Source organism: Neoarius graeffei, chromosome 7 (genome assembly GCF_027579695.1).
Source record: "Neoarius graeffei isolate fNeoGra1 chromosome 7, fNeoGra1.pri, whole genome shotgun sequence".
NCBI classification, from domain to species: Eukaryota; Metazoa; Chordata; class Actinopteri; order Siluriformes; family Ariidae; genus Neoarius; species Neoarius graeffei.
This window is the reverse complement of record NC_083575.1, coordinates 9888401-9906580: the sequence shown is the minus strand read 5'-3', so window position 1 is coordinate 9906580 and position 18180 is coordinate 9888401. Positions and strand designations below refer to the sequence as shown.

The 18180-nt window shown below is 40.4% G+C and overlaps 1 protein-coding gene across 2 annotated transcripts in view; it reads right to left on the bottom strand.

The window, feature by feature from the left end:
* Nucleotides 1–18180, bottom strand: part of gfra1a (gdnf family receptor alpha 1a) — a 270564-nt gene that overhangs the window by 251465 nt on the left and 919 nt on the right. For both annotated transcript variants that reach the window (XM_060925260.1, XM_060925261.1), the window contains exons 2-3: nt 17744–18034; nt 15332–15415 (exon numbers count right to left, since the gene is read on the bottom strand). In XM_060925260.1, coding sequence (XP_060781243.1) covers nt 15332–15415; nt 17744–18034 — 375 coding nt within the window. The remainder of the gene's footprint in view (nt 1–15331; nt 15416–17743; nt 18035–18180) is intronic.

The following is an 18180-nucleotide window of genomic DNA, read 5'->3' as shown; positions in this document are numbered from 1 at the left end:
TGCCAACATGAAGAGAGAAAACCTGTTGAGAGGCGCTTTGAGTCTGGAAGTGATTAGTGCTGCTCCGCTGTAGCATGACATCCTGACAGCCTCTTAGCACTATGTCAGATGCGGGATGTGCTGCAGAGCCATGTGTCTCGCCTGGAAGGTTGCCACTACAGATGTTTTCATGCACATTTAAACCCCCACTCCCCCTACAAAGTTGACACCGTACACCCACACGGTAACAGACGCTCCGTGTGAAAGACTGTTCCTTACCACACACGTTACGATAAATATTCTAAAATTTTCTCAAGAATAACACACCTGGGGTCATACTGCTCTCGGAAAATAATCAATGACGGACTGGTGTGATAACACAGATTTATTGTTCTCATCTCAAACCTGATTATTTTCCTACAACAGCATTTTTTTCCACTGATACCCCAGCAACTTGCAGTCTATTCCAGTGTTTTATTTCCTGAAGGAGGACATACTTTTTATCCATTTATAGTTACATTTAATGTTGTGGAATGTCTACGAAACAAGTTATCGCTTCTGTTATAACAGCAAAAAATCAGTCTCTCCTTCATTAGCCTCTTTTTTTCTATCTTTTGATAGTAATAAGAAGGGAAACAAATATACTGAGGGTGGCACGGTGGTGTAATGGTTAGCGCTGTCGGCTCACAGCAAGAAGGTCCTGGGTTCGAGCCCCATGGCCGGCGAGGGCCTTTCTGTGTGGAGTTTGCATGTTCTCCCCGTGTCCGCGTGGGTTTCCTCCGGGTGCTCCGGTTTCCCCCACAGTCCAAAGACATGCAGGTTAGGTTAACTGGTGACTCTAAATCGACCGTAGGTGTGAATGTGAGTGTGAATGGTTGTCTGTGTCTATGTGTCAGCCCTGTGATGACCTGGCGACTTGTCCAGGGTGTACCCCGCCTTTCGCCCGTAGTCAGCTGGGATAGGCTCCAGCTTGCCTGCGACCCTGTAGAACAGGATAAAGCGGCTAGAGATAATGAGATGAGACAAATACACTGCTTTTCATGTTAGTAAGAAGCCATAAAGTCATCAGGAAAAGATTTTCCCGCGGTGGAAATCTCAGTTCAACTTCACCTTGTCACTGAAAGCATATGACAGTTTGCACATATCAAACTGTGGTTTGGCTTGCAGCCATACTGCAACTACTGCCAAAGCTGCTGTGATGGAAGATTAATCAACATATTCTTGTGTTAATTATGATGGTATTTTTGTCCAACATAAAAAAAAAAAATCTATAATTTAAAACCACATATCTGTTTTTCACAGGCCGAAAATTAGCAACAGGAATTAGCTATGACAGGATGTGATGTCACAAACACAGACTGAAAGACTTCACAGCTGTGTTGTACTGACTCAAAAGACTAAAAATGAGAGAAATTGTGTCACAATGTTGGATCGTATGTTATATTTGAGGATTTTATTCTGAAACTGTGCTGCCTCCCAGCTGCTAGCACTAATTTAGCAAGAGCTAGCTCATACAGTACATCAGAACTGTTTTTGAAGGAGAAACCAAAAACCTGTTCATTAATTTGCTTTGGTAAAATATTAGAATGTTACTTGATTACCTCAGGGCCTGTTTGTGCTCAATATTTCAGTTTTTAAATTTTTTAATTTGAAGGTAAATGTGTTTTTAGCCCTTTCTCCAAAGCCATGACTAGCTCCTGTTATTACTTATGCAAATGTTAATGCTTTGTAAAGACAAAATAAAGATGGTTGTGCTTTGAAATTAACTTGTTTTAGTTAATTAGTTTGCTTTGCTGTTTATTTCCTTCTCCAGAAAGATTTTTTTCTTTATGACAACCCCTTTCCTAACAGGCTAGAATTGTTGTTGTTGCTGTTATTACTAATGCTGTGGATTTGCATCTGTTTGTTTGTTTGTTTGTTCCTGACGTAACTCAAAAAGTAGTGAATGGATGTTGATGAAATTTGGTGGAAAGGTGAGCCATGGGACAAAGAAGAATTTATTAGATTTTGATGCAAATCTGGATATGTATGCGGATCCAGGATTTGTTTGCTTGTTTGATTATTACCAACGTAACTCAAAAAGTAGTGAACGGATGTTGATGACATTTGGTGGAAAGGTGGTCCATGGGCCATGGAACAATTGATTAAATGTTGATGCAAATCTGGATATGTTTGTGGATTCAGGATCCAGATATGTATGGATACAGGATTTGTTTGTTTGTTTGTTTGTTTGTTTGTTTGTTTGTTTGTTTGTTTGATTGATTGATTGATTGATCCCAACGTAACTCAAAATGTAGTGAACGGATGTTGATGAAATTTGGTGGAAAGGTGGTCCATGGGCCATGGAACAATTGATTAAATGTTGATGCAAATCTGGATATGTTTGTGGATTCAGGATCCAGATATGTATGTGGATACAGGATTTGTTTGTTTGTTTGTTTGTTTGTTTGTTTGATTGATTGATTGATTGATTGATTGATTGATTGATAGATTGATTGATTGATTGATTGATTGATCCCAACGTAACTCAAAATGTAGTGAACGGATGTTGATGAAATTTGGTGGAAATGTGGTCCATGGGTCAAGGAACAATTGATTAAATGTTGATGCAGATCTGGATATGTTCGTGGATTCAGGATCCAGATGTGTATGGATACAGGATTTGTTTGTTTGTTTGTTTGTTTGTTTGTTTGTTTGTTTGTTTGATTGATTGATTGATTGATTGATTGATTGATCCCAACGTAACTCAAAAAGTAGTGAACGGATGTTGATGAAATTTGGTGGAAAGGTGGTCCATGGGTCACGGAACAATTGATTAAATGTTGATGCAGATCTGGATATGTTTGTGGATTCAGGATCCAGATATGTGTATGGATACAGGATTTGTTTGTTTGTTTGATTGTTACCAACGTAACTCAAAAAGTAGTGAATGGATGTTGCTGAAATTTGGTGGAAAGGTGGTCCATGGGACACGGAACAATTGATTAAATGTTGATGCAAATCTGGATATGTTTGTGGATTCAGGATCCAGATATGTATGTGGATACAGGATTTGTTTGTTTGTTTGTTTGTTTGTTTGTTTGTTTGTTTGTTTGTTTGTTTGATTGATTGATTGATTGATTGATTGATTGATTGATCCCAATGTAACTCAAAATGTAGTGAACGGATGTTGATGAAATTTGGTGGAAAGGTGGTCCATGGGCCATGGAACAATTGATTAAATGTTGATGCAAATCTGGATATGTTTGTGGATTCAGGATCCAGATATGTATGTGGATACAGGATTTGTTTGATTGATTGATTGATTGATTGATTGATTGATTGATTGATTGATTGATTGATCCCAACGTAACTCAAAATGTAGTGAACGGATGTTGATGAAATTTGGTGGAAATGTGGTCCATGGGTCAAGGAACAATTGATTAAATGTTGATGCAGATCTGGATATGTTCGTGGATTCAGGATCCAGATGTGTATGGATACAGGGTTTGTTTGATTGATTGATTGATTGATTGATTGATTGATTGATTGATTGATTGATTGATCCCAACGTAACTCAAAAAGTAGTGAATGGATGTTGCTGAAATTTGGTGGAAAGGTGGTCCATGGGCCATGGAACAATTGATTAAATGTTGATGCAAATCTGGATATGTTTGTGGATTCAGGATCCAGATATGTATGTGGATACAGGATTTGATTGATTGATTGATTGATTGATTGATTGATTGATTGATTGATTGATTGATTGATTGATCCCAACGTAACTCAAAATGTAGTGAACGGATGTTGATGAAATTTGGTGGAAAGGTGGTCCATGGGTCACGGAACAATTGATTAAATGTTGATGCAGATCTGGATATGTTTGTGGATTCAGGATCCAAATATGTGTATGGATACAGGATTTGTTTGTTTGTTTGTTTGATTGTTACCAACGTAACTCAAAAAGTAGTGAATGGATGTTGCTGAAATTTGGTGGAAAGGTGGTCCATGGGTCACGGAACAATTGATTAAATGTTGATGCAGATCTGGATATGTTTGTGGATTCAGGATCCAAATATGTGTATGGATACAGGATTTGTTTGGTTGTTTGTTTGATTGTTACCAACGTAACTCAAAAAGTAGTGAATGGATGTTGCTGAAATTTGGTGGAAAGGTGGTCCATGGGCCATGGAACAATTGATTAAATGTTGATGCAAATCTGGATATGTTTGTGGATTCAGGATCCAGATATGTATGTGGATACAGGATTTGATTGATTGATTGATTGATTGATTGATTGATTGATTGATTGATTGATTGATTGATTGATTGATTGATCCCAACATAACTCAAAATGTAGTGAACGGATGTTGATGAAATTTGGTGGAAAGGTGGTCCATGGGTCACGGAACAATTGATTAAATGTTGATGCAGATCTGGATATGTTTGTGGATTCAGGATCCAGATATGTGTATGGATACAGGATTTGTTTGTTTGTTTGATTGTTACCAACGTAACTCAAAAAGTAGTGAATGGATGTTGCTGAAATTTGGTGGAAAGGTGGTCCATGGGACACGGAACAATTGATTAACTTTTGATGCAAATCTGAATAGGTTTGTGGATTCAGGATCCCATAGGCGTACAATTGAGTATGGACGGTATGGACGTGTTCCTACCAATATCAAACAACGGCTGATATGTCCCTACCAATATTTCTGATTGAAGAAAAAAAAAATCACGCTCCGTGCGTGGTACACAAATGGTTACTGTAGGTTTCCACTGGGCAAAACACCACGCAAAATTCACTCATGAATATTTGCTCTGAGGGTGTGATCGCGAAAACAGCAAGCATGTTTGGCTACCATGTCAATTAGCAAGTGCGGTTGCAGTGCAGTGACCGGCTGCTAGCTAGCAAGCTAGCAAACTGTCCTTGAGGAATGTAACATTAGATTAGCTTGTAAAATGAATCAGTTAAGAAAAGTTCATATTCAGTGTGTTTTCTAAGTTTGTGTGGCATGTAAATAACAATCCGACTTGATACTGACAATAACTGGTGTTCATTAAGGTCACAAAGACATTATTAAATCATATCAAATTGTGCTAATGTTGGCTAATATTGCAACTAGTCTTGCTTGTAAAGTGCCTGCAAACTTTAGCAGCCCGCTAACCCTTAATTTGAAGCGCTTCAGTTAAGACCTGCAGAATGCTCTGACCAAGTTCATGTAACATGACACATGAGAACAACAACCCGATGGTGATGTGGGCATTGTTTGTGGCCCAGACACCTTTTAATCAAATAAAACATTTTCACGTAATAAGCATAACAGCCTCCACCTTCTTGATCATTAATTTTTGGTTACTCCCGCCTCTCTTTTGAAAATGTCACATACTGAGTCCATACTGTACATACGCTGAACTGATTGGTTTTCAAGGGGGTTCATTTGAAAGCGGTAGGCTAAAAACTTTTCTCGTGCGAGTGGTGTAGAGTGAACGGTGTGAACGGCGAAGAGATCTTCGAGCGAGATGTCAGGAAAGAAAAGAAAGCTGGACATTCGCAGCTATTTTTCAAAACAAAGTGTAAGTCACTCGAGGAAAATAGTTTCCCCTTACCGCTAATGAATGCATTACAATGGCATCTTATCCAACGGTTTCCCTCAGTGTTCATATGGTGCATCGATTACTTTGCCAGGTGACAGAAGCAACACAACTGCATTGTACCTCAGACAGCGTTGGAGTGGCAGGGTCACAGCATAAGGTAAAGTTGATGAAGGACTTGGACTTGACAGTTTTTAGTTGTAATAACCTATTTAAACTGATATACGCTACTGGTGTTTGATATGTGAGGCGTGCTGTATCACTGCTCATGGCATCAATGTGTTATTTATCAGGTGACAGAAGATGCCTACCTAAGTTGTTGCTCAGATAGAGGTGAAGAAGAGTCAGGGTCACAGGTAAATTTGACTTAGTTGCTACTATGTTAAATGCAAATGTTTTGCTGCTTATGTACAATGGGTAATGTCTGACATAAACTTCGAATTGCTATGCATGATGCATCATTTGTTAATTCATTAGGGTGCTACAGCAATCTTGGCAGGTTGCAGTTCGCTGAGAGGCAAGGCAGAGTTGCAGGTGAGACAGCATAGTTGATTAAAGTAGGCTAAATGTAGTTTTGTTTTTCTCATCTCATCTCATTATCTCTAGCCGCTTTATCCTTCTACAGGGTCGCAGGCAAGCTGGAGCCTATCCCAGCTGACTATGGGCGAAAGGCGGGGTACACCCTGGACAAGTCGCCAGGTCATCACAGGGCTGACACATAGACACAGACAACCATTCACACTCACATTCACACCTACGGTCAATTTAGAGTCACCAGTTAACCTAACCTGCATGTCTTTGGACTGTGGGGGAAACCGGAGCACCCGGAGGAAACCCACGTGGACGTGGAGCATTTTGTCCCGGGCCCAGCCAAAGCTGTCAGCGGCCCTGGACGTAATGACGTGTCTCCGCTTAGCACCGCGAGCGATGGAAAAACAAACTGGTTCTCAGCTGGCTCGCGAGTTGAACGAGTTGTGAACCAGCATCAGCACTGGCTCCGAACCAGCCCTGGAACTGATTTGGTGGAAAAGGGGTACGAGTGCCCTTCTAGCTGTTGTCGTTGTTGTTGTTTTACATTTTGGGACATAGCACCAAACATTATAATATTAGGTTTCTACTGTATGGTGACCACAGAGTGATGTTTCATTCTCTGTACAGAATAAGAATGAGAAATTATCATTTTGTTACAAGGTAAAAGTAGTGATATGTTTATTTCATAACCTTTGGACAGAATGATGTGATTTTCGCATTTTAGCATAATAATAATAATAAATAATAATAATAATAATAATACCACTCTTCTCTGGAGAATCTAAGAACTGTCTCATCTTTATTCACAGCTGCTTCTCCAGATTGTCTGAAGCCCATATTCTTTTCTAAGCTCTACCCCGTAATTTAAGCAATTTCAATCCAACCAACTCAGCAGACTGCCTATTATGCTTTGTGTCACATTCACTTCTCAGTCCCATTTTTCCTCAATGACCTCGTAAGCGGTAAATGACAAGCGGATGACAGTACTGATGAATCTCCCCACAAACTCAATAACTCAATGTGGTGCATTTTCTGACAATAGATTCCATTGTTTTATGAAATGGACATTTTCATTCAAAATGAATCAGACTTTTTCTGTGTGTGCGTGCATTTTGTTTTGTTTTTTTGTTTGGATTTTTTTTGTGCTTTTTAATGGCTGGATTGTGGATGGTTTTGTGGCCACCTGTGATTCCGAGGCTTTTCTGGTTGGCCGGGTTTGGAAAAGCGCACGATTAAAATTGGCGTGTGTGAAACGTAGAGGTGTGTTTATGTGTTTGATGGAGAGGTAATGTGAAAGGGAGTTGTGTACTGTGTGTCTGAGCACTCTTTTGCTCTCTGCAGCTAATGGTGTGCCAGTAATACAGAATCAACTCGCATCATGAGAGAGAGAGAGAAAGAAAGAAAGAAAGAAAGAAAGAAAGAAAGAAAGAAAGAAAGAAAGAAAGAAAGAAAGAAAGAAAGAGACACAATCTGACTGCCTTGCACACGGATCAGTGCTTCACAAAAAAAAAAATAGAAACAGGAATAGGAACGTTTCATCAAAGTCTAAACCTACCAAGTGTTTCCATGTCCCTCACAACTCCCTTCACACTGTTTTTTTTCAATTATTCTTAGTTTTTCTTACTTTATTTTGCCAAACCAAATGAGTTCTACCACCCTGAAGTTGATTATTTTCCTGCAATGTCCTTAAGTGTTTTCTTCCTTTTCTACCGCAACCAATGATTTCATTTTGTATGACTCAAGACTGAACACCTCGTCGCTTTTATGCATTAATGGTTACATCATAGCTGCTATAAACGTCCTTCCCTCACCCACCTCATATGTTTTTCCTCTCTTGAAGTTTATCACGCAAAATAAACGCCGCTTGTCATGCTACCGAGGAACCTCAAAGCCGAGACTCATCTATCCAAAGGACTCTTTCTGACAGTGACAAAGCACTGGCACTGGAGACTCATTCCATCAATGTGAAAACATCACCGTGTCACCGATTACGGTTTTTCTTAAAGCATGATTTTTCATGGGCTTGGATTTTTATTAGCTATAATTGGTGTATCAAAGTAGCATATGGCTCTCTGATTGGACAGTAATTAATAAAGTGGGTGATTAACTCCTGTATAAGCTTCATGCGCCAAACCTTGGAGCTCCAGGACAAAACTAACTAAAGAAACACCAAACACGTCTTGGTTGATTTTGGGGTGAGTATATTTGAATGAATTTATTATATTTTAGCAAAAGTATTCCTTGAAATATCACTATACCATGAAACCACCTTGAAGTATCATAGTTTTGCTATATTTCTCTGTCATGGGAAATTCCGTTCAAATTGTCCATTCATCTGTCTTCTTGTTGACTTACTCCTGTCCTTCTTCATTGTCCTTTTAACCTCTTCATTTCTCAGACTTTCCATGAGATAGCGTTTAAATTTTTGCTTTTAAATCCTTGGGCACAACCAGGTGATTCATATCCTGGGGATCTCGATTTAAAAATAAATATAGTTTTCCTGTAATTGCACTCTAGATGTTTACCTTTCAGCCCATCAGAAAGCTGAGGTCCGTTTCAGTTTATGAGTGTCTGAGTAGTTCTCAATAAGGACGAGTCCATCTTCCTCCCAGGAGACATGACCTTTCATCGAGGAAGTGCTCTGACTTGTTTACTTTACTGCCAATACTTGGTATCAAGAAGAAAGGAGACCTTTGATAAGCTATTTAACTGAGTGGAAAGTTATTGATATGGCGTAGAACTTGGCGACAGGTGAACGCTGAGTAAACACGGACTCAAAAGTCTCGAATGCTTTGGGTGTGACGTTGCTCACTGAGCTAAACTACATTTCGAAAGCTGCTTTTATCATTTCATTGGAAGGCATGTGCCAATGATGGGCTGTATCCTAGAGGCGAAATATGTCTCAACTTGGATCATAATAAATGTTACTTTTGGAAAATCCACTCAATTTTAAGGTTCAGATTGGAAGTAATGACTTATTACGCTACGAAAACATGCTTAACACCAGCATTTACAAGGTGGAATCCATGCCAGGGGTGGAGGTTGTTGAGGGATAAGGCAGAGTAATTGAGGGTTAAAGTTATTTCAACAGAAGCTGTGCTGGGAATTGACCTCACAACCCTCTGGTCAGTCCAACAGAACCTTCTTCAACAATTGGTGCTGTTGTCCAAGTAAAATATCTTGTTCCTTTCACATCACACAGCAATTTGCCAATGCAACAACACATCATACTATAATATTTATCCATTTATAGTTACTTTAAAGGAGAACTGAAGGCAATTTTTTTATTATCAAAATTCTATTTCTCATTTTATTAAATATCGGAATGCATTTTTGATCGCTATTTTGTCGCTGCTATAGCAAGTTATGAGTGTTTGAACTATGCTCTGTAATATACCAGTCCATATGTCAAAGCAATGGCCGTAAACGAGATTCGTTGAGACCTGTGAGAGACATCGTAGGACGGAAGTAAAACGTACAGCAGAAATCAAAGTGACCAACATTTGCCAATGTTGTCAAAAGATGCGCGCGCTCTCTTTCGAATGCTGACGTAATCAAGCCGGAAGTTTTGTTTGTTTTGATAGCAATCAGGAAAGTTTGAAAAAAGTAGGCAGTAATCGTCATTTAAACTTGTTTTTTTGCAATATTTCGTTTGGAAAAAAAGTTTTCAAAATGGCGGCACTGACACCTGGCTGACACTTCACGTTTCGAAGTCTCGCACAAGTCTTGTGAAGATCACGTGGATAAGCGACGCCTGCCGTGGACCAAACGAACTAAATTCAACATGGCTAAAAACCGAATAGGCCGATAAGTATAATATTTAATTGCAATGAGTTGCCAATACGAGTCACGATATAAGGTTACTAAAACCGAAAATGTAACTGGATAACATGTTAATTAAGAAGTTTAAAAATGACTTCAGTTCTCCTTTAAATGTTGCGGAACACCAACCGAACAAGTTAGTTCCAATTTTCACTTCTCAACCAAAGTGCAAACTCCTCTGTCCTGTCGATTTCCCTGTATCGGAAAACTCACTATTCAAAAAACTCCTTTCATGAATGTCAAGTAAACACCTCATCATAGAAAACGTCACCATCTCAACGATTCAATAAGTCCCACTGGAGACTCGTTCCATAAATGCGAAATATGTTTCATGACAGTAAACATCACCATATCAACAATTCTACCTTGACATGAAAGCAATTTAAAGTGCCATTCCACCATTGGATGTATTCTTTGGCATAAAATACAATATATTTTGACAACATATATAAATGGTATCACTAGATAGAGAAATCTTTTAGCTTCAAAATGATATATCAAACATAATTTTTTGACAACGACAAGTATATTAATTTTGCGACCAAAGTCACATACCCTTTTAATTTCCGTGCGTGATGTCATCGGCAGGTTCCCCTTCTTCTGTACCACGTGACGTGGCACATATTATCAGCAATGGCGGATAGAACGCGATAAAAATAATACCAATAAATCTAGCTAATACCAATAAATCTAGCTAACTGAAAGATTAACTCAAAATTTTTCGCAATTTTTTTGGCCCCCATATACGAGGAGAAATGACTCTCTCACTTTGGGGGTTTCCTGGTCTAAAAATAGACCGACACGTGATACACAAGAAGGGGAACCTGCCAATGACATCACGTTTCACTACCGCGCAGAAATGAAAAGGGTAGGTGACTTTGGTCGCAAAATGAATATACTTGTCGTTGTCAAAAAATTATGTTTGATATATCATTTTGAAGCTAAAATATTTCTCTGTCTAGTCATGTTGTCATAAAATATATTGTATTTTATGCCAAAGAATACATCCAATGGTGGAATGGCACTTTAACATCCATTAGATCTCCTGTTAGCTGTTACTATAGAAATGATAACACTTTCGAACAAGTGCCATAATATAAACCCTCCTACTCGCAGAGCTGCCATTTTCCGACCAATTGGATTTAAGAGTTTCGCAGCACCGTGGTAGAAGCAAGAATCCATGTTTATTTAAACCACAGGGCAGCAGCAACAGCTAAGAACAAATCTAAACAATCCTAAGTAGTGGATTCAAGCTTCTGGACTTGTTTGGGTGGTTGGTGTTTTATTGCTAACTCCATGCCTGTTCAGAACTAATCCCAACCCAAACAAATCGTAATTTTTCCACCCCGACTTCCGAGAAGGAGCTGTAAGCGATGGCAGCAAACACCAGAGACTCAAACCCTCCAGACTCCACCAGCGTATTGTGTCTGTCTCCGGCGGCGTCTTGACTCGTAACTCCCTTTTAGGGTTGGAATCACAGCCTCAGAGCACAGCAGTCAATCAAAGTCAAGAGCTTTTCAATGGGGAATAAGGAGCGATCTCGCATTCCAGGCACTTTCCCATAAATCTCTGTGTTCTCACAGATGCTGAGAGTCAAACGTCGAAAAGTAGCGAGGCGCATGCTATTTTAATTAGCATACTGCTTTATTCTGTGACTCACATTCTCTTAGGGGAGCTCATGATTATTTCAGAGTTTTTTTTTTTTTTTTTTTATTCCAGTGACATTGAGGAGAGCAAAAGTTGTCTGGACTTTAAAGGTTATGAACTTTTAGTAAAGTGAAAGCTGGGATGATGCTTCTGCTTGGTATCTGTCAGGATTCTGGTTTTAACCACTGCATTTGACGTCTATCAAGAGCGGCTTTCCTTAAATGGTCTGTCCATAATATCAAAAATGGGGCAGGACCTGGTCTTCCCAGGCAGTCTCCACTCCCAGGACTAACCATGCCCTTAAAGTGCTGATGACACGTTTTTGACATCTTTGGCGATGTTTTATAACATAAAAAGTAATTCCCGATGATCCATATATTAATTCACGAAGGCGCCTATTTTACAAGTTATGATAAAAAAACGCGGCTATTTGGGCAAATTTGACGGGGCTGCAGCACCCAGGAGACGAAGGAGGAGGAGGAGCTATATGACGTCAGTGAAAGAACCTTCCTCCTAACTTACCAGTTTGTTGTTGATGCGACAGGTGTTCAGTTTATCATTATTAGTATTTTTATTAGACATTTTATATATATATATATATATATAGTTATTATGCCTTCGCGTTGTGTTGCCGGCTTTTGCTCCAAAACCCACAAGGATGGGGTAAGTTTATTCAAGTTTCCCAGAGATCCCGAGCTGCATGCGAAGTGGGTGAAGCAAGTCAGGCGCACTCGTGACAAGTGGGAGCCCTCACCAACATCCGTCCTGTGCTCTGAACACTTCGATTTGGATTGTTTTGACACCCTTCCCAGCTTAAAAGAATCTCTTGGGTGTTCAGTTCAGCACAAACGTGTGTTACTACCATCAGCAGTGCCTACACAGTGTTGCCAGATTGGGAGGTTTCCCGCCCAGTTGGGCGGTTTCAAGTGCATTTTGGTGGGTTTTGAACATATTTTGGGCTGGAAAACGTCAGCAGTATGTGTTGCCAGATACTGCTGAAGTTTTCCAGCCCAAAATATGTTCAAAACCCACCAAAATGCACTTGAAACCGCCCAACTGGGTGGGAAACCTCCCAATCTGGCAACACTGCCAGTATTCCGGAGGGGGTCTACTAGTAGCTATGCCGGATCCAAAGACAGTCCTCCTGTCAGAACATGTGTTGTGAAACGACATAAGATAAAGGTACGTAGAGCTATAGATTCTACATGATAATCATAAATGTAATCATAAAGTCGGCGTGATATCAGTCATGTATTTGCTTGTGAAAGCTTGCGGCTTTCATGTAACTGCCGCCTAGCAACGAGAGGCAAAGGGTAAAGAGGGTAGGCTATCATAGATTCTATTCGGAAGAGATCAACACAATTCTAGACTCCCAGACGAGGAAGAGCTAGCACTAGAGAGTTCACCGGCGTTTTCATGCGCCATTTCCATTGAGTAGAACAGCCAGTGAACCGCAGTGTGTTCTTCCGCTGACGTCACAGCATGGCCGCGAGCCACGGACCCAGTTTTCTTGCGCTGTGCAATTAAAAGTTGGATATTTGTGTAACAACAGCTTCTTTTCATGTAATTATAACAGAAATCTAACATGTTTGCCATGTTGTATAGTTTATTTAAGAAATTGCATAGAGTCATGTTCGTGTCATCAGCACTTTAAGGCACACTAGGTGGAGCCAATCTTTGTTTCTCTAGCCCTTGGCCCATCACCTACTGCAAAAAAATTAAAACGGAATTTGAGGAGAAAATTCCTTAATACTAGTGCAATTATCTTACTCCATGGCCAGATCATTTTACTTGACAAGACATCTTGGAATAGTCAGAGTCCTTCCCACACCATTCATGGCGTGTTTGGCAGGGCAATCTCCGTTTCGTAGCCCTTGGCCTCTTGCCTACATTACATCGCTCGGGTTACAGTGGGGGTTAGTCCTCTGGTAACCACAAGTTTGACTCCCCACTCGCATCTGTATTGCAGTGTGCCTTGCCAGATGGCAGTAGGCACCATTTTTATGATGGTCTTTGGTATGACCCGACCATGAGGAGAACTCGCGAGCTCCCAATCAAGAGGCAGACACACTAACCACTAGGCCACTCGCCGGTACGAGCTTGGAATAAGTTGGTTACAATCTAGAACTAGTTTTAATAATCTCAGAGTTGGTGTCTCGTATTCTTCTAATCGGAAATGCTAGATCGTTTCTACTATATTCAAGATATTCTAACTTGTTAAGATATCATATTTGCAGTGCAGAAAAATACAAGACACCAACTCTGAGATTATTAAAACTAGTCCTAGATTGTAACCAACTTATTCCAAGATGTCTTGTCAAGTAAAATTATCTGTCCATGCAGCAAGATCATTTCACTAGTATGAAGGAATTTTCTCCTCAAATTCAGTTTTCAGTTTTTTGCAGTGTATCTCGGTTTACAGTGTGTGGGGGGGTGTCAGTCCTCTTGTAACTGCGAGAGTTTGACTCCCTACTCGCATCTGTATTGCGGCGTGCCTCGCCGTTGTCTCCCAGTCGAGAGGTGGACATGCTAACCACTCGGCCAACTTGCAATAAACATGATATAATCATGACTTGGGAACAAAAAACATCACCGAATGGGTGGTGTGATGAAGCATAGTTCCTGTTTCCAAATAACCACACATCCCGAAGTGTGTGTGTCTATTCTTCTTATGCAAGAGTTATGTTTTCATTTATTAAAAAAAACAACAGAGTGTACTTTTTATCTGTTTATAGTTTGTTGGAAAAAAACGATCCTTGTTATATTGTTAAATCTCTTACAACAACTAAACCTCTCCTTAAAGAAAACGTGGCCATATTATTTTGTTTGTAAAATGCTACTCTTTGCTAAATAAATACACGTTAATAATCTGTTCATCGTTGATGATTGTGGAGTGTATACCAGACGAATTCCTTGTGAACCGACGTTCCGAGGAAAACAATAATGTATGAATTACCATAAGGTGTCGTATTCCGATTGGAAGAAATTCTACATAAAGCATACCGTATAAGGAACGTTTCGAGCTACCAGGTTAGCACTGTGCAAACTTCAATTCATTTCCGACTGCCTTTAGTGACGGAACAGATTTTCGTCCATTTTTATATCAAACACATGGTGAATGTGCCGTGATTTAGACATGCAGTAACACTACACTGGTAGCTTTGAGTCACTTTCCTTGTGAGTCACGTCCACCATGTGGCATTAACGACACAAACATCCGTCGAATGCTAAAGATATCAAGATACGCTGTGAATTTCTGTGTACAACACTGCAGATGATTTTTTCCTGATATTTCAGGTCACACTTCATAAATACGCCACCATCTCACACGTCGCTCTGACTCCTGAACTAAAGGACAACGTTTAGTCTGCTTGAGATGAGCAACTCGAAACGTTTGACTTCACGAGGTTCTATGAACCCTTCTGCTTTCACCATCTGCTGCGCCACTCATCTGGTTGTGAAATAGAGAGCACCACTGCCACCCAGAGGCTGATCATGAACACACACACACACACACACACACACACACACACACACACACACACAGGCTCCAGCATTCCACAACGTTAGTCATAAAGTACCTGTGAAATAAACTTCATTCCAAACTACATCTCCTCATGCAGCGTTCCACAGCATGCAGTGACAAAGGAAGTTGGAAAGCAGGAAACAGGAAACAAGAATGCCTGATAATCATTTGACAATCACATGATCAGGATCAGTCTCGATTAAAAACTCTGAACAGTAATGCCATTGAGTGAATAAAATCAGCCAGTCCTACCTGAATAGATGGGCGCTAATCGAAATATATCTGATGCACGGCTTGTCATGGGCTCGTAAGGAGATTCCTCCAGCAAATCATTTCCTGTTGAACACACACACACACACACACACACACACACACAAGGATTAATGGGTTGCAAGTTCTGTGACTTGAATTGCAGCAAAACTGGCGTGTTCATATCCGGTTCGTTTGTTTTTACGGCACAGTTTTAGGCTGTTATTTAAATTTCCACCTGGCTGAACACGTTTTCCTGAGGACTTATTTATACATACATCTGTGTGTGTGTGTCCGTGTGTGTGACCGGGATATAACCCAGACACGTCGCTGCACTTTACAACAACACGGCCACTCTGGAGTCTGGAATTAAGACCTACGGAAGCTTATTCTGAGAAAACGAACACACGATGTGTTTTACCTCATGCGCAGAAATGTGTTTGTTCCTATGCACTCTTAAAAAAAGGCGGCGGGGGGCGGCGGGGGGGATATTGTTTGTCAAAGGAATGTACGGTATATTTCACCTGGAACCTTTCAAAGATACACTACAAGTATGTTTCCAGGGAAACAATATACACAGAAGGTACAAAAGGTGTACCCCAGAGAGTACCACCCCAGCAACAAGGAACAGCGCAGTGTAGTGCTTTATTTTCCCGGGGAAATTTCCGACCTGCATCCTGAAATGGAGCGTATGAGGGCGATAATGAAAATAATTCCACGTCAAGTCTCTGTAGTGATGGAAAAGGATCCTATCGTGATCTAATGTGACCTGGAGTGGCCTGCAGTATTGTGACGTCTTGTGACCCATCGTGATCTCATGTGACCTGTAGTGAAATCTTGTGCTTTGGAGTTCTGTAGTGATCTGTAATGATTGTGATCTACAGTGATCTAAAGTCCTCTGTAGTGATCTTATGTGATCTATAGCGTTCAATGTGAGTCAAGAATGACTTGCTTGTGATCTCCAGTGCTCTGTAGTGATCTATGACGTATTGCGATTGATAGTGTGTCACTGTGAAATGTACTTATCTACAGTGATCGAGTGTGATCTTACAGTGCACCATATGAATCTATAATAACTTGCTTGTGCATGATCGACAGTGCTCTGTGGTGATCTATCGTACTCCATTGTTACCTGTACTGATCTATGGAGATCCATAGTGAACTAAAGTTATCTCTAGTGATGTCGAGTGATCTGTAGTGTTTTTGTGTGCCATATGAATCTGCAATGACTTGTGTGTGATCTCCAGTGCTCCGTAGTGATCTATCATGCTCCACTGTTACCTGTAATGATTTATATTGCTCTATAGTGAACTAAAGTTATCTAGAGTGATCTTTAGCGTCTATAATGCGCCATATGACTCTAGAATGACTTGTTTGTGATCGACAGTGCTCTGTAGTGATCTATCGTGCTCCATTGTTACCTGTACTGATCTATAGTGGACGAAACTGATCTATTGTAATCAAATGTGATCTTTAGTGGCTATAGTGCTCCATATGAATCTTTTATGACTTGCGTGTGATCTACAGTGCTCCGTAGTGATCCATCGTGCTCCATTGTTACCTATACTGATCTACAGTGATCTGTAGTGAACTGAAGTTATCTACTGTGATCAAGTGTTATCTTCAGTGTCTATAGTTCTCCAAATGAATCTATAATGACTTGCGTGTGATCTATAGTGCTCCGTAGTGATCCATCATGCTCTATTGTTACCTGTACTGATCTACCATGAACTAAAGTGATCTATTGTGATCAAGTGTGATCTTTAGTGTCTATAGTTCTCCAAATGAATCTATAATGACTTGCGTGTGATCTACAGTGCTCCGTAGTGATCTATCATGCTCCATTGTTACCTGTACTGATCTATAGTGAACTAAAGTTATCTAGACTGATCTAGAGTGATCTTTAATGTCTCTAGTGCACCATATGAATCTATAACAACTTGCTTGTGATCTGCAGTGCTCCATAGTGATACTGTATCTCGTGCTCCATTGTTACCTGTACTGATCTATAGTGAACTAAAGTGATCTACTGTGGTCGTGTGATCTTTAATGTCTATAGTGTTCCATATGAATCTATAATGACTTGCTTGTGATCTACAGTGCTCCGTAGTGATCTATCATGCTCCGATGTTACCTGTACTGATCTACAGTGATCTATAGTGAACTAAAGTTATGTATACTGATCGAGAGTGATCTTATAATGGCTTGCATGAGCTCTGTCGTGATCTATCATATATTGTGACCCATAGTGTTACTTGTGCTTTTGTGATCACCGTGATCTTTAGTGTCTACAGTGCTCCATATACTGCGTGATTTACAGTGATCTATAATCATATCTTGTGATCTCTAGTGCTCCACTGTTCCCGAAAGTGATCTGTAATGATGATATATAGTGATCTCTATTGATGTGCGCACCTTTTAAGTGTTGGTAGAGTCCCCAGTAGATGCGTAGACAGTTCTTCTCCTTCTTCATGCCTCTTTTGCACCTGCAGTTATACAGCGGGCTCTGCTTGAGCGCGTCCAGGGCGCTGCGGCACTCGTCCCTGCCCTCGGCACTGATGTTGCCCTCCTTCCCCGTTATGCACTGCCTCATAGTCCGATACTTGGTGCTACATCCCGGCTCCTTTAAGCACAGCTCGCTGGCTCCGACGCAGTCCATCCGGCTCGCTGCAGCAAACACGGACTTTTCTGCAGACAGCAGGACATCTGTGCATGGAAACATGTTACCCTTAACTTCTGGAGTCACAACGCATCAACAGCCCTCGGATTCAAAGGGGTTAATTTAGCACTAATTTCACTAATTATAGTGTCTAGAAATTAATAGCCCCTCTCTCCTCCTTGGGGGGGTTAAA